The sequence below is a fragment of the Sarcophilus harrisii genome, chromosome 4 (assembly GCF_902635505.1).
Source record: "Sarcophilus harrisii chromosome 4, mSarHar1.11, whole genome shotgun sequence".
NCBI lineage: Eukaryota > Metazoa > Chordata > Mammalia > Dasyuromorphia > Dasyuridae > Sarcophilus > Sarcophilus harrisii.
Genome location: NC_045429.1, coordinates 73,900,783 through 73,923,227, shown reverse-complemented (window position 1 = coordinate 73,923,227; position 22,445 = coordinate 73,900,783). Strand labels below are relative to the sequence as shown.

The 22,445-nt window shown below is 34.9% G+C and overlaps 1 protein-coding gene across 1 annotated transcript in view; it reads left to right on the top strand.

The window, feature by feature from the left end:
• Positions 1-22,445, top strand: part of NIBAN1 (niban apoptosis regulator 1) — a 193,458-nt gene that overhangs the window by 84,260 nt on the left and 86,753 nt on the right. Inside the window, exons 4-5 of the mRNA XM_012547736.3 lie at positions 4,957-5,071; positions 9,263-9,430. Coding sequence (XP_012403190.1) covers positions 4,957-5,071; positions 9,263-9,430 — 283 coding nt within the window. The remainder of the gene's footprint in view (positions 1-4,956; positions 5,072-9,262; positions 9,431-22,445) is intronic.

The window sequence follows — 22,445 nt, the reverse complement described above, 5'->3', positions numbered from 1 at the left end:
TTAAATCAAGTTTCCTAGAAACCGAAAAACCAATTCTTTTTTCCTTTCCTTTTCTTCTTCCCTTCCCTTCTCCCTACTTTCCTTATAGATTTTTTTTTCACTTAGAATGGTCTTACAGTCTCCTTTTTATATTTATAACATATATTCATGGTGAGAGTAAGCGTACATTTTTTCATTATTCTAATTTTATGAATAAGGAAATGAAAGCACAGAGAAAATAATAACTCATCCCTATTCATACAAAGGTAAGATCAGATCTATATCTCAGGTCTCAGTTCAAAATAGGAAATAATCTCAAAGCAGACCAGGGAAGTACCCATCACGCCAAGCCAATAGGCACTGTGAGTTCAGAGTTGATGGGACAATGGGATTCTGCATTCATAATCTCTATTTCCCAACCCTATCGGAGAATGGAAATCAAGCTCACAGTTCAACCAGTAAATTCCCAAATGACTTCTGGTGTAGAGCTGTGCCTAGTCAAGACTCATTACACTAGATTCTGTCTCTGCCCATCTGTCCAAGTCATTTACGACTTGATTCAACACATGACTGACTCTCTGAAGCAAATTAACATCAAGGGCATACTGCAAAACTCAGGCACCATCTGCTCCACACAGTTTAGTTGTTTTCTCAGGATGGCCCCTACATTTAGCACTAGGTAGTTTCATGTTGATCTTAGCCTCGGTGTTTACAAACAACCATATATGTTCCTCCATGTGAAATTTAACTGGTGAGCTATTTTCTTCTGTTCATCATTCTCGAAATGTTCAGGTGGTTTGGGTGTGGTGATTACTAGGTGTGGGGATGACTACTGCTTTGACTGTGGGAGGGATGCTAAAAAAGCAAAGTTTATTTTAGAGTCCCACAGCTGCTTAAGTCATTTGCCATTTTAGAACATGTTCTGAATAATATTGATATGATACTTTTGATTTGTATTGTAATTTTTCTCATATGTACTTAGCATTTATATGTTGCTCATTGCTGTTCAGGAGAGCTACTTTCAGTTTAGATCAATAATCTAGGTGAGAGAGAATAACAATAACTAATGTTTATATAAAGAGTTTTCAGATTTCCAAAGCCCTTTTAAATACATTTTATCTCATTTGATCCTCTCAACAACTTTACTATGTAAAGTTTATAGCTATTATCTCCATTTTACAGATGAAAAAATAAAGGGGGCCTAGAGAATTTAATCTCTTGCCTAGGGCCACATAGCTAGAACATGTCAAATAGAATCCAATCCCAGTTCTTTCTGACTTCAAATTTGTCACTTGATTTACCACATTGTGTTGACATTAGTCAGGAAGTAAGATAGCTGGTGGCCCCATAAATGAAGTGCAAGGCTTGAAGTCAGGCAGTCAGAAGTTCAAATCTGGCATTTACTAGCTGTGTCACTCAAGACAAGTCACTTAAGGCAAGTTTACTTTATTTTCTTCAACTGTAAAATGGGGATAATAATAGCATCTAGATACCAGGGTTGTTGTAAAGGTCAAAAGAATCATATTTGTGAAGCATTTTGTAATACTATATAAATGTCAGCTATTATTAATATTACTTGAGCTAAAAATGTTTTCTTCCTTCCTTCCTTCCTTCCTTCCTTCCTTCCTTCCTTCCTTCCTTCCTTCCTTCCTTCCTTCCTTCCTTCCTTCTTTCTTTCTTTCTTTCTTTCTTTCTTTCTTTCTTTCTTTCTTTCTTTCTTTCTTTCTTTCTTTCTTTCTTTTTCTTTCTCTATCTCTCTTTCTTGCTCTATCCACTGTGCCACCTAGCTGCCCCATTCCTTGATTTTTTTTTTTTTTTGGAGTAAATTGTCTGTACCTTTCTTTGGAGCCCATCATATACAACCTTGTTTGTATAGATGTTGCATCTGGCCTAGTAGTTTGAGTGTTCCTTGTTCTTATTCTTCACCTTTGTATCCCTAGCATCTTGCCTAGTGCCTAATGCCTAGTGTCTTGGACAAATTAGATACTTAATAAAAGGCCATCCAATTGAAGACTTAGCTAATCAGTGAGGAGTCATATAACTTTATATCAGGATTGAACCATATATGACACCTATTAAGCAAAGGATTTTCAAACTAGATGATAGAACTTCTATTGGTCATCTTGAACTGGATATCATCTTAAATGCCATCTTAGACTCAACATGTCCAAAACCAATCTTATTATCTTACCTGGAGGTATTACCATACCCTCCACCCCCAAATCTTCCCCCTTTCCTAATTTTCTATCTCTGTAAACCAAAGATGTCAAACTCTTTAGCAAGAATCAGATTAAAATGTAGTTAGGAAATATTTAACAAAATAAATAAAAATATATTACAACCTAGATAATGTTAATTTTCTAAGTCAATGCACTGCTTCAAAGATCTGTTTTTATTTGAGGGTGATACCGATTTGAATCATCTTCCAGGTGATCCAGTCTCAGAACCTCGATATCACCATCAATTTCTCATTTCTTCTCATTCCCTCACAATATCTCTAGTATCTGCCTCCTCTTCTGTGATATTGTTGTCACTCTGGTGCAGACCTTTGTCATCTTACATCTAGACTATGGCAGTAGCCTGCTGGTTGGTCTCTGCTTCAAATCTTTCCCCACTTCAAACCATCTTTCATTTAGCTGTCAAAGCAATCTTGCAAGTTTAGATCTGATGATATTCTTCACCTCTTCCCCTTGTTCTTTGAATTCCACTAGCTCACTAAGACTTCCAGGATCAAATATAAATACCTCTGTTGGGCTTTTAAATCCCTTCATAAGCTGACTCTCCCCTCACTCCTTCACTTTTTAATATTCTTGTACCTCACTCACCCCCACATATTCTGCATTCTAAGGACAGTGGTCTCCTTACTATTCCTCCAACCTGACATTTCATCTCCTGACTCTGGGCCTTTTCACATACTCTTTCCTCATGCTTGAACTCTTACCTTCTTCATTTCCATCTCTTACCTTCCTTCAAATCTCAGCTAAAGTTCCACCTTCAACAAGAAGTTTCCCAGTCCACTTTAATCTTAGTGTCTTCCCTCTGAGGTTACCTTCACTTTATCCTATAGATATTTTGTTTGTATGTAGTTATTTGCTTGTTGTCTTTCTTATAAGACTATTAACTCTTTAAGGGCAGGTGCAATATTTTTGTCTCTCTCTCTCTCTCTCTCTCTCTCTCTCTTTTGGTACCTCTAGCACTTAGTGCAATTCCTGGCATACAGTAAATGCTTAATAAATGCTTGTTGACTTGAATAAAATCCCTTCCAGTTCTAGTTCCCATGGCGCAATGCTCTAGTCCCTAACCCTTTCACTTTACAAATAAGTAAACTCTGAACAATTGTACATTTATTTAGCAGATTCATAGTATTTCAAAATTAGAAGGCCCCTCAGAGGCCATTTTGTCTAATCTATACCTGAATAATAATTTCCTTTACAACATATTTGATGACCTAGATCTCCAAGGTAGAGTCCACTACCTCCCAAAGCAGCCTGTTTTATTTTTGGAATTGTTAGCTCTAATTGTTGAGATTTAAATTTTTTTTTCACTACTTGCATCAAATCTAAATCTGCATCTTGGCAACCTGGCAATCATTGGTCTTAATTATTCCATCTTGTGCCAAGAGGAACACATCTATTCCTTCTTGCATGTGATAATACTTCAAATACTTAAAGACAGATATCATTCCCCTGCCAAACTCTTCTCTCCTCCCTAATAAACATTCATAGTTCCTCTATCTGATCTTCAAAAGCATGAACTTGAAGCCCTTTACAATCCTCACTACCCTTCTGTGGATGCTTTCCAGATTCTTAATGTCCTAATGAAAATGCTGTGCCTAGAATTTAACACAATCTACAAGGGGTCATTTGATTAGGGCAGAATAAAGCAGGGATCCTGCTCACAATGTTCACATTGGGCATGGAATCCATTAAATTCCCGAGAACTTTTTCAGATAATTTGCTTTCTAGGGAGCAAAACGGGGTCAAATTCAAGTTATTATTGTTATTAACATGATCCTCCTAGTAAAACATTGACTTCTAATTTGGTGCCAGGATATAATGAATCTTCCATTTAATTACTTGGCTAACATATACCGAATTCCACTGCCAAGAGAACTGCCCATATTTTATTCATCTGATTTTAATGCTTCTTCTAACTATATACTTATTTGTCTTGGGATAAGTAGCACTTTTGTAAATATAAATATAATTTTGCAAAGTTTATGAAAAGAGCAGAATTTCTTACCCATTAAAATGCATATTATGTCATATTTCTGTCCCAATATGCTTTGCTGTTACAACATATTCTTATTTGTGGGGAAAGCTTGAAAAGTAGAATCTCAGTGACATTATTATTGCTGTTGATAATCATTAAAGCTGATGCATGCCATCTGATTATGAAGTATTCTATTATCTCGTTAGCTCCCTTTCATCCTGTCATCAAGTCAAGCAAATTTTCATATATGATAATTTTTAGTGGTAATAATAATTTCTGAGAGGGATAGCTTGGATTAGACCTGGAGCCAGGAAAATGAGTTCAAATCCAATCTCAGAGATTTACTAGTATAACCTGGTCAAATCATTTCATTTCTGTCAGCCTCAGTTTCTTCATCTGTGAAAGTGGGAATAATAATAGTATTTACCTACCTCCTGCAGGTGATGTGCAAATAAAATGGGATATTTTAAGTACTTTTCAAACATTAGAATGCTATGTGGATATTAGCTGTTATTATTATTTTTATCATAAGGCAGTATACACTTTTGACTTTTTGTATTTTCCAAGTTAACTGTTTAATTCTTTGTAATATATAACACATATATATTATATATATAACATATATAATATATAACAAATATATATATTTGTAATATATATAACATTATATATAGCATATATCTTTGATTTTTATTAAAATATGAATGAGAAATTTGCTAACTTTTTCTTTTTTTATTTATTTTTTTTAAACCTTTCTTTGTCTAGGCTTATCAGAAAGGAGCCAGTCCTAAAAGTCGAATTCTCCCAGCAGGAGGCAAAGTTTTAATTTCTGAAGACAATTACAATTTATTATCTGACCGACATTTTCCTGATCCTATTGGTGAGTTGGTGAGAATCTTCTCAAGTCAGAAAGATAGTGTTTGCTTTGGTTTAAATCTTATGTATTATTATAATAATACATAGCAAAGATTTGCAAAGGAACTTATATGTGTCATCTCATTAGATGAAATGTTTTCATTAGGTAAATAACATTATCATTAACCTAGTAGTTATGAGTTTGAACAATAGTGATGATGATGAAAGGTTACATTAATGTAGTACTTTACATTTAACAAAGCACTTTCATCACAACTCTGCAGGGTAATTGAGGCGGCCTGATTATTCTGATGAGGAAACTGAGGTTCACAAGTCAAATGTCTTATCCAGGGTTATTCAGCTACCAAGAGACAAAAAGAAGGGACAAAAAAGAATACAATATGGCTAGAATATTTTGTGGCAGCCAGGTATTGCAGTAGATAGAGCACCAGGTCCAGAGTCACAAAGATTCATCTTGATGATGAACCACTACAGTATTTTTATCAAGAAAGCCCCCAAAAGGGATCACAAAGATGGACATGACTGAAAGTATATTTTCAATGCTTAGAAATTGCATTATTGTTCTGTAAACCTAGAGACCATTTGTGTCCTCTGCAGGCAATCCTTTGTGCCACTGGAGATAAAGAACTTTTCTCTCACTGCACCTTGGGTATGCTCAATTAGCTCAGCTATTGACTATCTTACTCTTTCACCCTGCCTGAAGGAAGGGGGAGCCGGAGGATACTAGCAGTTTCTACTGGAATGTCATTGACTCAATCACCCTTAGAGGAAAATACATCACTAATATCCCTTATCATATCTAGCATTGTAGTGTAGTAGCAAGAATCAGGAACTAGGAGAATTAAGATACCTGAGTTCTGATCATGGATCTTTGATTTATCAGCTGTGTGATCTTGTATATGTCATTTAAATATTCTGAACCTCATTTGCCCCATTTATAAAATGAGGAGATTGAACCATATGATTACCAAGGTCCCTTTTAGCTTTAAAATTCTTTGATTCTAATACACCCCATTTTGCCTGTATAGAAAGAACCACTGGAGATATATAGACCAAATAAGGATATTTCATTGAGATTTATGAGTTGTAGACACTATAATAACTCCATCTGGCTTTGTGTGAATTGCACTCCGCAGTAATTATTTGGTTTCTCAGAGAGCCCTAACTCTTATTAATGGCTATAATGCTTTGGTCAGAATTTATGGAGAAGGCTATCTTCTTAGCATTTGTTATTTCTGGGTTGAAATGCTTGGTGGAATAGTTTTAATAACAAGGTGCCCAGATTGGTATATAGATCATGAACAAAGACTAACAAGTTGTTACTGAGTAATGCAGACAAAAAGAAAAAATAGCCAAGTCCCTCCTTTCTCTCCCTCCTCCCCAGCAAACCATAAAGCTTTCCCTCAATTATCCAGTTATTTTATCCCCCTTTTTTTCACTTAATCCTCACTTAAACACTGCTTTGGCTACAGGAGAAATGCAGTTTGTGGTATGAACACCAAAAAGCACCCACTGTGTTCAGAACTTCCAAAGCTGAACTTTATTAGTCAACCAACAGACATTTTAAAAAAACCTTTTATGTGCCAGGCACTGTGCTAAGTGCTGGGGAGACAAAGAAAGGTTAAAAGAAAGTTTCTGCTCTACTTTCTTGAAGACCTTGAGACTCCAGTATAATTATATAATATAAGATCATAGCTCTAGAGGTAAAAGAAACCTTCAGTGAAAGATTATCTACTTCAGTCTCCTCATTTGTAAAACAAGGAAACTGAGGCCCAAGTAAGTCAAGTGACTTGCCCATATTCATACAAGTTGTAATTACCATAGGCTGGCACTTGTATAATTATTGGTGAAATAATTCTGGAAAGAATTGAATGATTTTTGCAGACCGCTATAAATGATTTAAATATCCCCAAGCTTCAGAAGATCATATATAGATTATTGTTTATCTTATGGTATTCTTGATCTTAAAAATAGAAATTATAATTATTAAAATTATAAATTAAAAAATGATATAGTGGTTCTTTTATGATAACCTTACAACTCAGCTCAGAAAGCATGCAAATAAATATTTCTGGGAAACTGATGCAAAATGTTAAAGTGAAAGAGAATTCTGTAGCCAAATAATGATGAATTGGCTTGTGGCTTAATTGGACAGCTACATGTAAAAGGTCAGTGTTATTTTTAATTACTTGTGAAACTGTTAATCATGTCATGGAAGGGAATGGGAAGAACTGTATTTTATACAAGTGACTGTACCTTTAACAAAGGCTTGATAATGATGAAAATTCAATAAACATTGATTAGATACTTCCTGTATACAAAGCACTGAATGTGATGATAGAAGCAAAGGCTAATTTGCTCTCCTGATTATCCTCTAAGCCATTGAAACTAATGTGACTTGTAAGTAGATGCCCTACTACAGCATAATTTGGGTCCTCTTAACTGGTATGGAATCAAAATGTATAGTCCAGGAGCTCATTATGGATCAGAGCAGAGAATAAACTGAGATTTTATGTGAGGTATCTGTTCTTTTTCAAGTTCAAGTAGTATTTTTTAGAATGAATCTCTCCTGAGGCTACCAAATCTTGCAGAATTCAAGCCAATTAAATAAAATTTTCTGAATGATGATTACAATAATTTTGATAGGAACTAACTTTGTATTGAATAGTAGAAAAATATTGGTCCTGGAATCAAAAAACCTAATGTCAACTCTAACGCTTATTAACTTAATCTCCTAAATCTATCCTTTAGTTAATTAATCAATCAGGAAGCTTTTGTTAAGCATCTACTGTGTGTCAAGCACTGTCTAAACTTCCTTTGTCCTGTCTAGACCACCATCATCCTTCTATTCTTCTGAGTTATGAATCTTAGAGTCATCTTCCACTCTTTACTCATTTCTGCCTTAAATCTGACAAATTGCTAAGCGTTGTTGACTCTTAACATTTCTGGCATTCTTCCCCCTCTATCAACTTACATGGTAATGACCTTCACCTGGACTTTATCATTTCTTTTAGATCATAGTTGTATCTCCTAACTGGTGTCCCTAACTCGCTTTTCCAATCTATCCTCCACCCAACTGCCATATTGATATTTCTAAAACACAGGTTTGACCATTTCCTTTTGCTACACAAGAAGCTTCAAGAAATAATTTCAAATCAACTCTATGATAAAATAGAGTAAAATAGATAAAACAGAAGTTTGGCATTTAATCTCTCACATTCTGATTCCAACTTTTCTGGCCAAATTGATTTCAAATTACTCTTCATTAAGCACTCTATATTCCAGCTAAATTGCCCTATTTGCAGTTTCATGTACATGGATTGTATAGGTTGTGCTTCTATTAACTCTTCAGTTATATCTTTTGAGTTCTCCAAAGAGATTGTGATATCATTAGCAAAAATCAGGTCTCATTTCCTTTCTGCTTTTGTATATTCTTCAAATTCCTACCTATTCTTGGCATGCTTTCCTTTCTCATCTCTGACTCTTGGAATCCATAGCTCTTTTCAAAGTTTACTTCAAGTTATATCTCCTACATGAGGCAATTCTTTTCCTTTTTTATGTCTCTTTTTTATTGTAATAGTATATTATTTTTTTCAATAATATGTAAAGATGGTTTTCAATATTCATTTTTATAAGATTTTTGAGTTCCAATTTTTTTTTTCTCCCTTCTTCCTTTACCTGCCCTTTTCTCCACATTAGCAAGCAATCTGGGATAGTGTATATGTGTATCTTCATTTTTAGCATATTTCCAGAAAAGAAAAATCAGAACAAAAGGGAAAAACCATGAATAAGAGGGGAAAAGGTGACAATAGTATGCTTCAATTCACATTTAGTCTCTACAGTTCTCTTTCTGGATGTGGGTGGCATTTTCCATTCAAAGTTTATTGGATCACTAAATTGCTGAGAACTAAGTTTATCATGATTGGTTATCACACAATCTCGCTGTTATTACTTACAATTTTTCTGGTTCTGCTCACTTTAGTTACAAGACAATTCTTGACTATTTTCTCATTGATGTTAGTGCTTTGTCTTAATTATTTTGTATATGCATTGTATATGTTTTATATTTATCTCAGTATCTTAAATTTCTACTATTTGTAAAAAAAAACATGAAACAACATTGTTCTAAATGAAATATAATCCCCAATTTCTTAAGTTTTTATTTTGTATCTGTTTCCCCCCCAATATTCTTTAGCTCCCAGCGAAAAGGAGACTTCTCAGCCCTTTGTTGTTTTACCAAAAGAATTCCCCGTATACCTGTGGCAGCCCTTCCTCAGACACAACTACTTCTGTTTCCAAGATTCAGCAGACCAAAAACAGTTCAGTGCTCTATTGAATGACTGCATTCGACATCTGAATCATGGTAGGTACCATCTTTTTTCTCTCTCTCTTCTTCTTCCTCTTGACTCTTGCCTCCTTCTTCTCTCTTCCTTTCGGTCCTCCCCCCAGCCCAATACACACAGTTTAAATTATGCAGAGACTCAGGTTGTAAGAGGAGATATTTCCTCTCCAGTTCTCTGAAATGATATAATGTTGTTGAGTTTGAGTCATGTCTGTGAAGCTTTCAATCCACGTGACCCGAACCACTCAAAGCTTTGGTTTCCTCATCAGCTAGATGATATTCATGATAATAACTCCACCTACTTCTCAAGTTGTTCTGAGTAAAGTGCTTTGTAAAGTCCTATGTAAACATGGCTTGAATAAATATAAAAATGATAATTGCCTAGTAATTTCTAGTAGATCCAGTCCTCTTTGAACCAAGTCAGATCCATTTGCATGACTAAGGAGAAAGAGAAGAGGAACATAGAGACTTGTGATTCTGGAATCAGTTCAGATTGTTAATCAATTTGCTTTCTGTATTTACTAGTATCATTCCCCCTCCTTATCTCTCTCAGTTACTTTCATCTTCCAGACAACAGGAGTGTTCCAAGCCAATTATCTGCAGCCCCTTATTTATCTTTATGACATTTTCAATTTTTTATTTCAGTTTACTAAAGAACAGTTGCTTACTCAGAATTATTATTTGTCCTTCGTTCTTGAAGAGGACCATGACACCAAAAGAGTATGCCATGACTTGCAAGTGAATTGGATTTAAGTGAGGGAGGGCTGGGCAAGCTCACCTGCCTCACTTTCCCCTCCAGAGCCACATGGGTCCAGTGGTCAGATAGGATCAGGCTGACTGGAGATGGCCCTGTATGCAGTGGGAGAGGTTGGCCTTTTTAAGCCAAGATCTTCAACAGGTCTCAGTTTGACTGAGGCCGTACCCATTTAGGAATTAAAGACTAGGTACAAACTGAGATAAAGAGTGGCCTCTTTCACCTAGTAAAAAAAAAATCTAAATAGAATTTTAAAACTTGAACCTAGATTCTCTGACTCCAAATTCATACCTTTAATGCTCTGTGCTCTATATCTATTCCCAGCTCAGACCTCAATTCTAAGAAATGTCCCTTCCATTTTTAAACCAACCTGTGCATTGGTGAGCTGGAAGGGACATTAGAAGTCAAGATCCCCATTTTACATATGAAAAGACTGTGTGGTTTGGGAGGATGCTTTCTAAAGTCAGAATACAATAGAAAGAGCTTGACTCATAAAAGATGAATGATTCACTGATGACAAATCTCTGTCCTTAATTTCTACCTCTTATGTTTGGTTGCCCTGTGAATGGAAAGAGAAGGTGAAGGGGAATAAAGAGAAAAAAGGAAATACATAATGTTACTTTACTTTGCCATAGTAACTGAATAACAGAGGGTATAATTTTACTTCTAAGACCCATTTAGCTTATTGCAAAAAAAGATTCACTTGTTTTTCTGCTCCCTTCTAGTGCATCGGTCTCTTAAGGCAAGAAGCCCCAAATCCTGATCCTATCCGATTTCCCAATATCCCATTCTCCTCAACATTCTTGTGCCCGAGGCAAAGTCTAATATCAACAAGCAATTGTTAAGCTCTAGGACTGTGACATTTCAGTAGGGAGTGTTTGCCTAACTCTGGCCAGATAAACCTTGTTGCATTCCTCCTTTTGTGCACTTAATAGGAAGTTCTCTTGGGACACAAATGGGTTCTGTTAGGCTCCACTTAGGGCTCCATTTATGGAAGATAACTGTAGATCCAAAACATGACTTTGCTCTCCAGCTTGTTATCAAAGGCAATAATGTAATGAGGTCCAATCAGGTTTCCCTGGCACGGGGGGAACATTCCTCTGCCTTGAGACCAGTCTTCCTTCATTGGGACCTTCAAACAGGCTTCATGTGGTTTGGCAAAACCTCCAGTCATAACCAGAGGCCACCATGTTATTACAGGGAACAATCCTTTACTGTCATGAGGCTGAATAACTTCATGGGTTTTTCCCCACCTCCCTCTTCTGCTTCTGTTCTTGACAGTAAAAAGGACAACTGATCTTTTGTTAAGCTATTCCTTGATTGCTGCATGACTTTTTCTGTTCCAGTGATTCATTGTGTGTCTTTCAGGAAGTCACTTAATGTCCTTAAATCTCACCTGTTAGTTGGAGTAAAACACATGAGTTGCCAATAATTCACTTTATTTTTTTATTCGTTTAGAGATCTTATGGTAAGGTCAATGGTTTAGCAGCTGTCATAGTGGATAAAGTGGTGGATCTGGAGTTAGGAAGATCTGAGTTAAAATATTAGCTTCAGACATAGGCTAGCTGTGAATTAACCTCTGTCTGCCTCAGTTTCCACATCTGTAAAATGGGGGAAATATTAACACCTTCTTCCCAGAGTTGTTGGGAAGATAAAATAATATTTATAAAGTGCTTAGCAGACTTTAAAGTACTACGTAGACATTAGCTATTATTATTGATAAAAATATGGAATAAGTTTACAAAAACTTTATTGATACATTTCAGATTTTGCAGATAGAATGCTCAGTTGGAACTTAGACAGACATGGACTTAGTACTCTCTCACATACTAGTTGTGTGAGAATGGAAAAGTCATTTACTTCTCTAGCACTAGTTTCCTCATTTGTTAAACGGAGATAATAATACCCATAGTACCTTATTCACAGTGTTGTTACTGGGTTAAAATGAGATAATGGATGTATAACAGTTTCCATAGCTCTATATAAATGTTAAGGAAGGGCTGAGAGGGCATTGTTAGACAGAGTACTTCCATTAATGAAGAATAAAAAAAATAGATCCATTGAATATTAAAGTATAAATGGCAGCTATTATTGTTTTTATTTTTAATTCATTTGTCAATCAGATATACTTCTCTCATTGTATACTGGGAACATTGGATGCAAATTACCTGGTACATCAATGACTGGTACCTAGGAAGATTTCCTCTCCTTATTTCCAATGGAGTAGAATTCCAGCAGCATTTTACTTTCTAGAATAGTCTGATATCTGGGAAGGGCAGGGCTCAGGACTTGTGCTAAATTACAACTAATATATATATATATGTTAGTAAATATATATTATAGAATATATATGCTTTGAAATATATTATGTAATATTTATGCTTTGAACTACATATTATATATGTGTTTTGAAAAGGATTTAGTACACCATAGAATTATTTTCTTTTAATTCTTATTGTCCTGCTTCTGAACTTAGCACCCATGTTGGAATCATTGTTTATTGATCTGCTTTAATGCCACAATCATTGTTGAGATGTGTAGGACAGAAACGGTAAACACCATTGAAGATTTCCCATGTTCTTTTCTCTAGTCTAAGTTATATTGCCTAAGCTATATTTACATGATATATAATAAATAATAGAACAATAAATTAATAAAAAACATAGTAATATTTAATAATATTTTTATTCTGGGCAGCTAAGTGGCAAAATGGATAGAGAGCCAGACCTTGAGTCAGAAAGACTCATTTTACTAGTTCAGAATTGGGCTTACTAGTTATATGACCCTGGGAAATCACTTAACCCCATTTGCCTTATTTTCCTTATATATAAAATAAACTGGAGAGGGAAATAGCAAACTACTTCAGTATCTTTGCCAAGAAAATCCTAACTGGGGTCATGAAGTCAGACATGACTGAAAAATGACTAAAACTGAAACTGAGACTGAGATTTTATTTATATAAATTTATTATACCATGGATTATTATGTAATGTATATAATTATATGAATAAAATGCATAAATAATGAATAATAATGATAATGTACTATAATTTAATATATAGTTAAGACAAGTTCCTTTACTAAGAAACAATGTTTTATATAAAACGTTTAGGGTTTACTATACACAGAACAATAGCTTGGGAAAAGTCAGATTACATCACATCCCCACATATGACAAGGTTGAATATTACAAGGTAGCTGTTTTTTTTTTTTTTATTACATGGATTATGCTGGAGTAGGAGTCAGAAAGAGTTTGAATCCTGCCTCATATATTTACCCATTATGTGACCCTAAACAAGGCATTTAATTTGTCTCAGCTCAATTTCTCCAGCTGTAAAACTGGGATAATAATAGTAGCTACCTCACAGGGTGGTTGTAAAGATCAAATGACATAATATATGTAGAACAATGCAAACCTTGAAGTGCAATAAATGTGTTAGCTATATTATTATGAAACTGGTGAAATAATTGACTAGTGTATAGAGTTTGTAATAGCCAAGAGAACTTCTCTGCTTTATGTTCATGTAGTTTAAATCTTAAAGTCCTATATAAATGTTCATTATTCATTTTTGTGTTTGTATCCCAAGGGCCTAGCATAGAGCCTTATGTTAAAGACATAATATTAATATAATGCAGTACTATGTGATTTAGGACCAAGTCTACTGGAATGGTTTTTATTTCATTTATCACTAATTTATATCCAAGTCATTTCTAGCTTAAATAGTGTCTAGAGTAGCAAAATGTCTCATGCACTCTGGCTTGACTTTATCCCAAGAAGATTTCAGGTAACATTTATAAGAATCTTGAAAAAAGAAGTTATCTTAAAATGCAACTTGGGGTAATTTCCAGAATTGAATGATCATAGCTCTATCAATTACTCTGGGAATACCCTTTTAGAAAAGTCAGAAGAGTTCTTCCCATAGATCCATATCAATAATTCAAAATAAAAAAATAGAAGACAGTTTGAATGCTTCCTTTTGGATAGAAGAGGGCATTTCTCAAGGGTCGATCCTTGTTAATACTTTTATGGGGTAGAGGGAAGAAGGAGCTCTTAGGTGGATCAATATCTTGGTTTGTACCAGCTGTGGGGAAATGCAATATCCTTACCTCATTTAGAAGAACTTAATATTGAATATCTGATTATTACCCTTTATCCAGGCACCTAATAGAATTCCTTTTTCTTTTTTTCTAAGCTTATCCCACTCACCTTTCCAAGGGTCTTTTCCTTAAAATCTGTAAAGGTTTTTAGAACAAAACATTATTTTTAATATTTCTAGAGAAATTAAAAAAGAGATTTTAACAATACTTCTGTACTTGCATATAGGAATCACTTTATAAATGCATGACATTGAATGCTTGATAAATAGAATTGAATTCCTACATTACCTCAAGATTTATAAAGTGCTTTTCATACAGCAAACCTATGAAATTGGCAGAATAGGTTTTAATAGCCTTATTTCATGATTGAGAAAATGGGAACCCAGAAAAGTTTAGGTCCAGTATTTTATCCACTACACTACCAACTGCCTCTGTGAGCTTCATTTTCCTGATCCCAGGATTGCAGTAAGGATAAAATGAGATCATATTTGTCCAGGTCTTTGTAAACTTTAAAGTGTTATATGAATGTCAGCTATCCTTTTTATTATTCCTAAAACTTCCTTTGCTTTGTCTCTCAGTTGTCTGTCATTTTCATTGCTAGGAGTAGCTACCCTAATTTTACCTGCCTCATCACCACTCTCTCTCTTTTGGTTAGTTTATCATTTATAGAACCTCCAGATTAGTTTGAAATCATAATTTTGGGGATCATCCCACTCCCTTTTAGCAGCTCCCCATTATCTACAGGGTAAAGTCCTCAATTCCAATTAGGCTAACCCTCACACTGTCTTTTCAACTTGTCTCTTGCTATTCTCCCTCTCCACCCCAATAGATAAAATTAGAAAGACATACAAAACAAAACAAAAACCCAGAGTCCTGCAATTCTGGACTAGGTATCACACCATATTTTTTTTGAGCCTACCTACCATGTGTAAATGTTTGATTAATGTTTATTAATTGATTATCTGATGACTAATTTATTAGGACTGGAGGGAAATCTTTAGCTAACAAGATGAATACAGTTTCAGTGTGAAGGGATTCCTTTCATGCCATTATAAATTTGTCTCTGCCATTTTACCATCACTTAATTTTTGCTTTGATCAGTCATCTCTTAAAATGCCAAGAGTTGTAAATATCATAGCTACGTGTTTTTTTTTAAATTAAAAAATGGAAATGTTTATGCATGTATGTCTTGGATAATTAGAACATTTTCTAAGCTTGTCTAGAATCCTTTTAAATTAACCAGTGAGTGATATTCAAATGGAGATTGATTAGTTAAATGAATGTTGGATGTGTATTAACATCATATTGTTGAGTTCTTTAAAATCTTTTACTAAAAGGAAAAAAAAAAGGTTTCTTATGTCAGTGTTGCAGCACCAAGAGATTGCAGGAATGGGGCAGTAAAATGCTGGGAAAAATACTGAGTAAATGTATTTTTATAACTAATCATATCAACATATTAAGTTTTTATAGGACTTATTGGCACAAATAAAACCCCAAATTATTAAAAAGAAATCACAGTTTAATTTTTCTTGTGCATCAGAAGCTTGCTCTGTACCCCTCCCACATTCTTTGCTAAAACTGACCATATTCTTTCTCTGTCACCTAGTCAAGACTCAGAAGGGGAAGGAAAGAAAATGAACATTTATATGGCACCTACTATATGCTAAACACTATACTGTAACTATAGGTGATTGTGCTTAATGCCATAAATATTACAGTATATGTAATACATTGTGGTAGGTACTAGTGTTACAAATGTAGCATCTCCCTCCCTTGCGACTTCACCAAGTATCATTCAGCTTGGCAGCCTGAGTCTATCACATAAGCAAATGACTATTATCTTCCTGGTTCTATTTATAATCTTAATTAACTAGGTTTTCTAAGAATATCTATCATCAGACATCACCGATATACTCCTCACTGAGTAAATTAACTTTTACAAAAAGGTATTTGTAAGGAGAATCTTACCAAAACATCCCTCCAAACTAGGGTGTGTCCTCCCTTTACCCACACAGGGTCTCTGGGAAGAATGGGATGAAATTTTGAGATCACATGTGGCCAAAGGGCAAACTTGTGGTTACCGGAAGTCCTTCCTTCTTCTCCCCCCCAACCCTCCTTTGTAGAATCATTATTCTTTCCTTAGGGATAGCTCTTAGTTTGACTCTAAAGATCAGGACTCTAGTCCTGAGGCTGTCTTTCTTTGATGAGTCTAGTTTACTCTTGGTGTATCTCTTAGCTCCCAACACAGACATCATCATTAATCACTCTAGTTCTGAGGATGCTGCTTCCGACTTACATTAAGATGAAACTTATTTAAACTAAGATGAAACTTGATAGAGAATGTACCTCACTAAAGATTTATCTAACATTTTTGTAGTAGGGGATAACAGATGAACAAAATATAAACATCTAGGAGGATTTGAGATAGGAAGGATAAATTCTAGCTGGTATCAACAGTCAGGGTTTAATAGAAAAAATAGCATCTGAAGTGTTCCTTCAAGAAGGACATGATGAGGACATAAGTCATCTGGGAAAATGTAGGGCTCCCTCCCTCATCTAAGCCAGACAACCACCTCCCAGAGGCTCTTCCTGATTCTCATGCATGATACTTTATCTCCCACCTCCACACCTTTTCAATGACTATTCCCTCTGACCCGAATATGTTCTTTCTTCACTGGCTATTAATTATAACACTTAGTTTCCTTCAGAACACAACTGAAGCATCACCTTTTACAGGTAGATGTTACCTTCCATAGGTAGAAGTATCATCTGATACCCTTAGCTTTTATTGTCTTCTCTTCAAAATCACTTTACATCATTTTTGTACGTAACTTGCACATACCTATATAGATGTTATCTCACCTGACTAGACTACAAGCATTGAAAGCACAGTTTTTAACTTTTGTTATAGTGTGTGGCACAAAGTAGGTGTTTAGTTAATGCTTGTTGAGTAATTGAATGATAAAATGCTTTATATATGTTATCAAATTTGACCCTCACAAGAACTTCAAGTGCTATTATACCCATTTTATACATGAGGAACTAGAGGCAGAGAGACTTGCATGGACAATCTTCAAGATTCTAAACCTAGTACTCTAGTTATTATGTCATCCAGCCTGAAAGGAAATTATTCCTAAAAGGAAAGTCAAATGCATAAGTGGAGGTGTGGTAAAACCAACAGAAAGGCAGTTTTAGATGAAGCTCTGTGATTTGCAGTCACAAAGACTAAGCCTCAGTTTCCTGTCTGCAAAAAGAATGGCTGAGACTAAATGATTTCAAAGGTCCATTCCAGCTCTAAATCTATAATCATAAAATTCCAAAATCTATTCCTTAAGCCTAAATTGGAAGGAGAGAATGGTTGAAAAAAGAAAAGCTTTGAACTTCAGAGAGGAGTTGAGCGAATTCATTACAGATAGCCTTGAGTGTCTCCAGGAAAGATACAACCTTCCTGGATCTGAATTTCCTCAAAAAATAAATTAATGAAAAATTATTTACTAATCATTTATTTTATGGCAAGATCTGTGCTGAGACTGTGTATGCAAGCACAAAATCAAAGACAGTTTCTGATGGCAAGGAGCTTACATTTTAATGGAGGAGACAATATACAAAGAAAAGTGATGGTCAGAGAGGGACACTTTGATCAGGAAATTTTCAGGTATAATGAAGGGGGTTACAGGGAAGTAGATTGACAAGACCTGTCCAAGGACAGTGATAGAGTTGAAATGATAACAGTTGATCCATAATACTGGATTATGGTTCCAGAAGGAAAGTGGGAGGTAGAGAGTAAAATGAAACATGTTGGATGAAGCTTAGCTAAAATAATGTAACACTCCTATCTGTGATACATCTGTATGATTCAATGTGAAATGTTAGATAAGTTTTAGTTAGCCACATTCATTTGATATAATCTGAACTCTAAAGATGTCACATGTATTTGTTACATGCCTTCTTGGCTTTATTTTGTATTTTGTTTGATAAGATAAATATGCAATAACTTTCAATTTAAATATGCTCTTCATATAAAAATAGTTAATGATAGCACTTGTTCCCTAGCCAAGTCACTGTATGTATTCCAAAATTCAAACCATTCTCCATTTCAAGTTGGCTGGTTCATCCATTTTAATGAGATGTTATTTCAAAGAAGAGTGTGTTGCACAGGAAGACACACATTGAAGTTTCTGTGAGATGCTAGTTGGTTAATGACACATTTTAAGATTATTTATGACTGTGGTTTGGCCTAAAGTACCTTCTGCTTTCCAAATAACCTAAACATTTAGGCAACAAAATGAAAGAATATAATTTCATCAAGGATGAATTTTAAAAAATTCTTGGTTTCTTTAGTTCATTCAGGACTTAGTATGTATTTAGGAATTGGGTTCATTTATTGTTTAGAGCTTATCTGTGGGAACATACCAATTTTATTTTTAATTCTGCTTAATCCAAAAAGCACTTAAGCATCTTCTTTGAAATACTATATTGGGTAGTGGAGGAGGGGGAAAACAAATACAAAAATGAAATATTTCTTGCCCACAAGGAGTTTTCATTCTACTGGAACAATACAATGTACATAAGTAGGTAAGTAAATACAAAGTATACATAAGGTATGACATAATTTTTTATTTGGGAGGAAGAATATTAATAACTGTTATTTTCAGTAAAATAACTGTTGGTTTGGCTGAATTCAATAGTTTGTTTTTCATCTAATTGGTCAGTTGATAGTATTATAACCCAATTGTTTGCATATACTAGAGGTCAGAAAATTAAATCATTCTTGTAGATCAAGCAAACTATGACCTGAACCTGACACCTTTTTTGGTAAGACCTAAAATGGGCTCTGGGCCAGTGTCTGTAGTTTGTACACTATTAATAAATTTTAGTACCTAAAAATGATAAATCAGGTCAATTAGAAAGACCAGAGAGGCAGCCGGTTCAAGTAAATTCAAATGAAAAACTTTCCCTGAATTATTTAGATTGGGAGTACCCCAAACTCATAATTGTGTCCCTCTGCTTTACTTTGGCAGCTCATAACCTTTAAATGCATGTAATATGAGAAAAGTGAAAGACCATGTGATATAGCTGTTTGAGAGCGATTAGGAAATGGCCAGTATTGTGGAGGATGTTCATCTATCCGTCATTGTAGATCACTGAGATTAGGAAAATATGCATATCACTTGGGTAGAGAATGATATTGAGTCACGACAATGGAAAGCTGAAAGGGAAAAGGTAATTTATTGTTCAAAACTTTTATAATAATTTTTTTATATTTATTTCAGTAGAATTAAGAAACTGTTGCTAAAGCCCAACCAGAACCTTACAGTATTTAATTACAGGCTGCCTGCTTTAAAGCCTACATTGTTGTTCAGTTGTATTCAGTTGTTGCCGACATCTTGACACTCCATTTGGAGTTTTCTTAGCAAAGATACTAGAGTGGTTTGCCATTTCCTTCTCCAGCTCATTTTTACAGATGAGGAAACTGAGGCAAACAGAATTAAATAACTCACTCAAAGTCACACAGCTAATAAGTGTGTGAGGCTGGATTTGAACTCAGGGAGATGAATCTTCCTGACTCCAGGATTAGCAGTCTGTCCTCTAAAAACTGTAAGTTTCCAGAATGCTCCCAATACTAACAAGCAATAGAAAAAAAAAGAAGAGGAATTCAGGATACTCAGGACAAAATAGATAAACATTTAGCAAGAAGAAAAATGATCAGGAAAACCCAAAGACCCAGTCAGTTTGATGTAATTGATTTGTTACTGAGAAGACAAAGGAGCTGGATTAAATTTCATCCTTTCCATTACATGACAGAGTAGGTATAGTTGGGAAAAAGTTGATATTTGAGTCTTGCCTGTTTAACCCTTAATAGCCATTTAACTGCAGGCAAATCACAGAGTGAGCCTCAATTTCCATATCTATAAAAGAAGGATATTAATAGCACCTGGCTGGCAGAATTGTAGTGAAAGTCAGATGAGATTCTATAAAGTGCTTTGTAAACCTCAGAGCCCTAAAAAGATAAAGAATTATCATTAATATTACCACACAGAGGTAATGTGGTACAATGACAAATAGGACATATTTGTATTCAGAAAATCTAGCTGACCAGTTCTGGTATGGTTTATTTGTATGATTTTAGGCAAGTCATTTAACATTTCTAGATCTCTAATGTTTCCTCTTCTGTAAAATATCCAGGGAAAGAACTGATAAATAGTATATATCAAATAACATACACAGACACATGCACTCACCTATTTGTGTCTAATGGTAGCCATCTCTAGGGTGAGGTTGGGGGGCAGGGAGGGAAGAAAAATATTACATGATAACTTTACTATATGTTTAACATATTATATGTATATAATACATTTTATAGCAAGTTGTACACAATAGACAGTTTCATGTGCAATTATCGTTTTCATTATATTATAGAAATGCTTACTTTATTCCATATGACAAAGGGACCCCTTAACTCTCTGAAAACTCCTTGAAGGACAGATTCTCCTTCAAACCTGCCACTGTAAAGATCCCACCTGAGGACAAACAGCTTCATTCTATTATCTAAGTGAGTCCTAAGCTGCAGAATTCCAACCCTCGACTTGTAGCCAAAGGCTTCTATTATAAGAACAGCAATTGCATTTATTTATTTATTTAGTTTTTAGTTTTGAGAATTTTTTTTTAATTTAATAGCCTTTTATTTACAGGTTATATGCATGGGTAACTTTACAGCATTAACAATTGCCAAACCTCTTGTTCCAATTTTTCACCTCTTACCCCCCACCCCCTCCCCCAGATGGCAGGATGATCAGTAGATGTTAAATATATTAAAATATAAATTAGATACACAATAAGTATACATGACCAAACCGTTATTTTGCTGTACAAACAATCAGACTCTGAAATATTGTACAATTAGCTTGTGAAGGAAATCAAAAATGCAGGTGGGCATAAATATAGGGATTGGGAATTCAATGTAATGGTTTTTAGTCATCTCCCAGAGTTCTTTCTCTGAGCGTAGCTGGTTCAGTTCATTACTGCTCCATTGGAAATGATTTGGTTGATCTCGTTGCTGAGGATGGCCAGGTCCATCAGAACTGGTCATCATATAGTATTGTTGTTGAAGTATATAATGATCTCCTGGTCCTGCTCATTTCACTCAGCATCAGTTCGTGTAAGTCTCTCCAGGCCTTTCTGAAATCATCCTGTTGGTCATTTCTTACAGAACAGTAATATTCCATAATATTCATATACCACAATTTATTCAGCCATTCTCCAACTGATGGACATCCATTCAGTTTCCAGTTTCTAGCCACTACAAAAAGGGCTGCCACAAACATTCGTGCACATACAGGTCCCTTTCCCTTCTTTATAATCTCTTTGGGATATAATCCCAGTAGTAACACTGCTGGATCAAAGGGTATGCACAGTTTGATAACTTTTTGAGCATAGTTCCAAACTACTCTCCAAAATGGTTGGATTCGTTCACAACTCCACCAACAATGCATCAATGTCCCAGTTTTCCCGCATCCCCTCCAACAATCATCATTATTTTTTCCTGTCATCTTAGCCAATCTGACAGGTGTGTAGTGGTATCTTAGAGTTGTCTTAATTTGCATTTCTCTGATTAATAATGACTTGGAGCATCTTTTCATATGACTAGAAATAGTTTCAATTTCTTCATCTGAGAATTGTCTGTTCATATCCTTTGACCATTTTTCAATTGGAGAATGGCTTGATTTTTTATAAATTAGAGTTAATTCTCTATATATTTTGGAAATGAGGCCTTTATCAGAACCTTTGACTGTAAAAATATTTTCCCAGTTTATTGCTTCCCTTCTAATCTTGTCTGCATTAGTTTTGTTTGTACAAAAACTTTTCAGTTTGGTATAATCGAAATTTTCTATTTTGTGATCAGTAATGATCTCTAGTTCTGCTTTGGTCATAAAGACCTTCCCCTTCCACAGGTCTGAGAGGTAAACTATCCTATGTTCCTCTAATTTATTAATAATTTCATTCTTTATGCCTAGGTCATGAACCCATTTTGACCTTATCTTGGTGTACGGCGTTAAGTATGGATCAATGCCTAGTTTCTGCCATATTAGTTTCCAATTTTCCCAGCAATTTTTATCAAACAGTAAGTTCTTATCCCAAAAGCTGGGATCTTTGGGTTTGTCAAAGACTAGGTTGCTATATTTG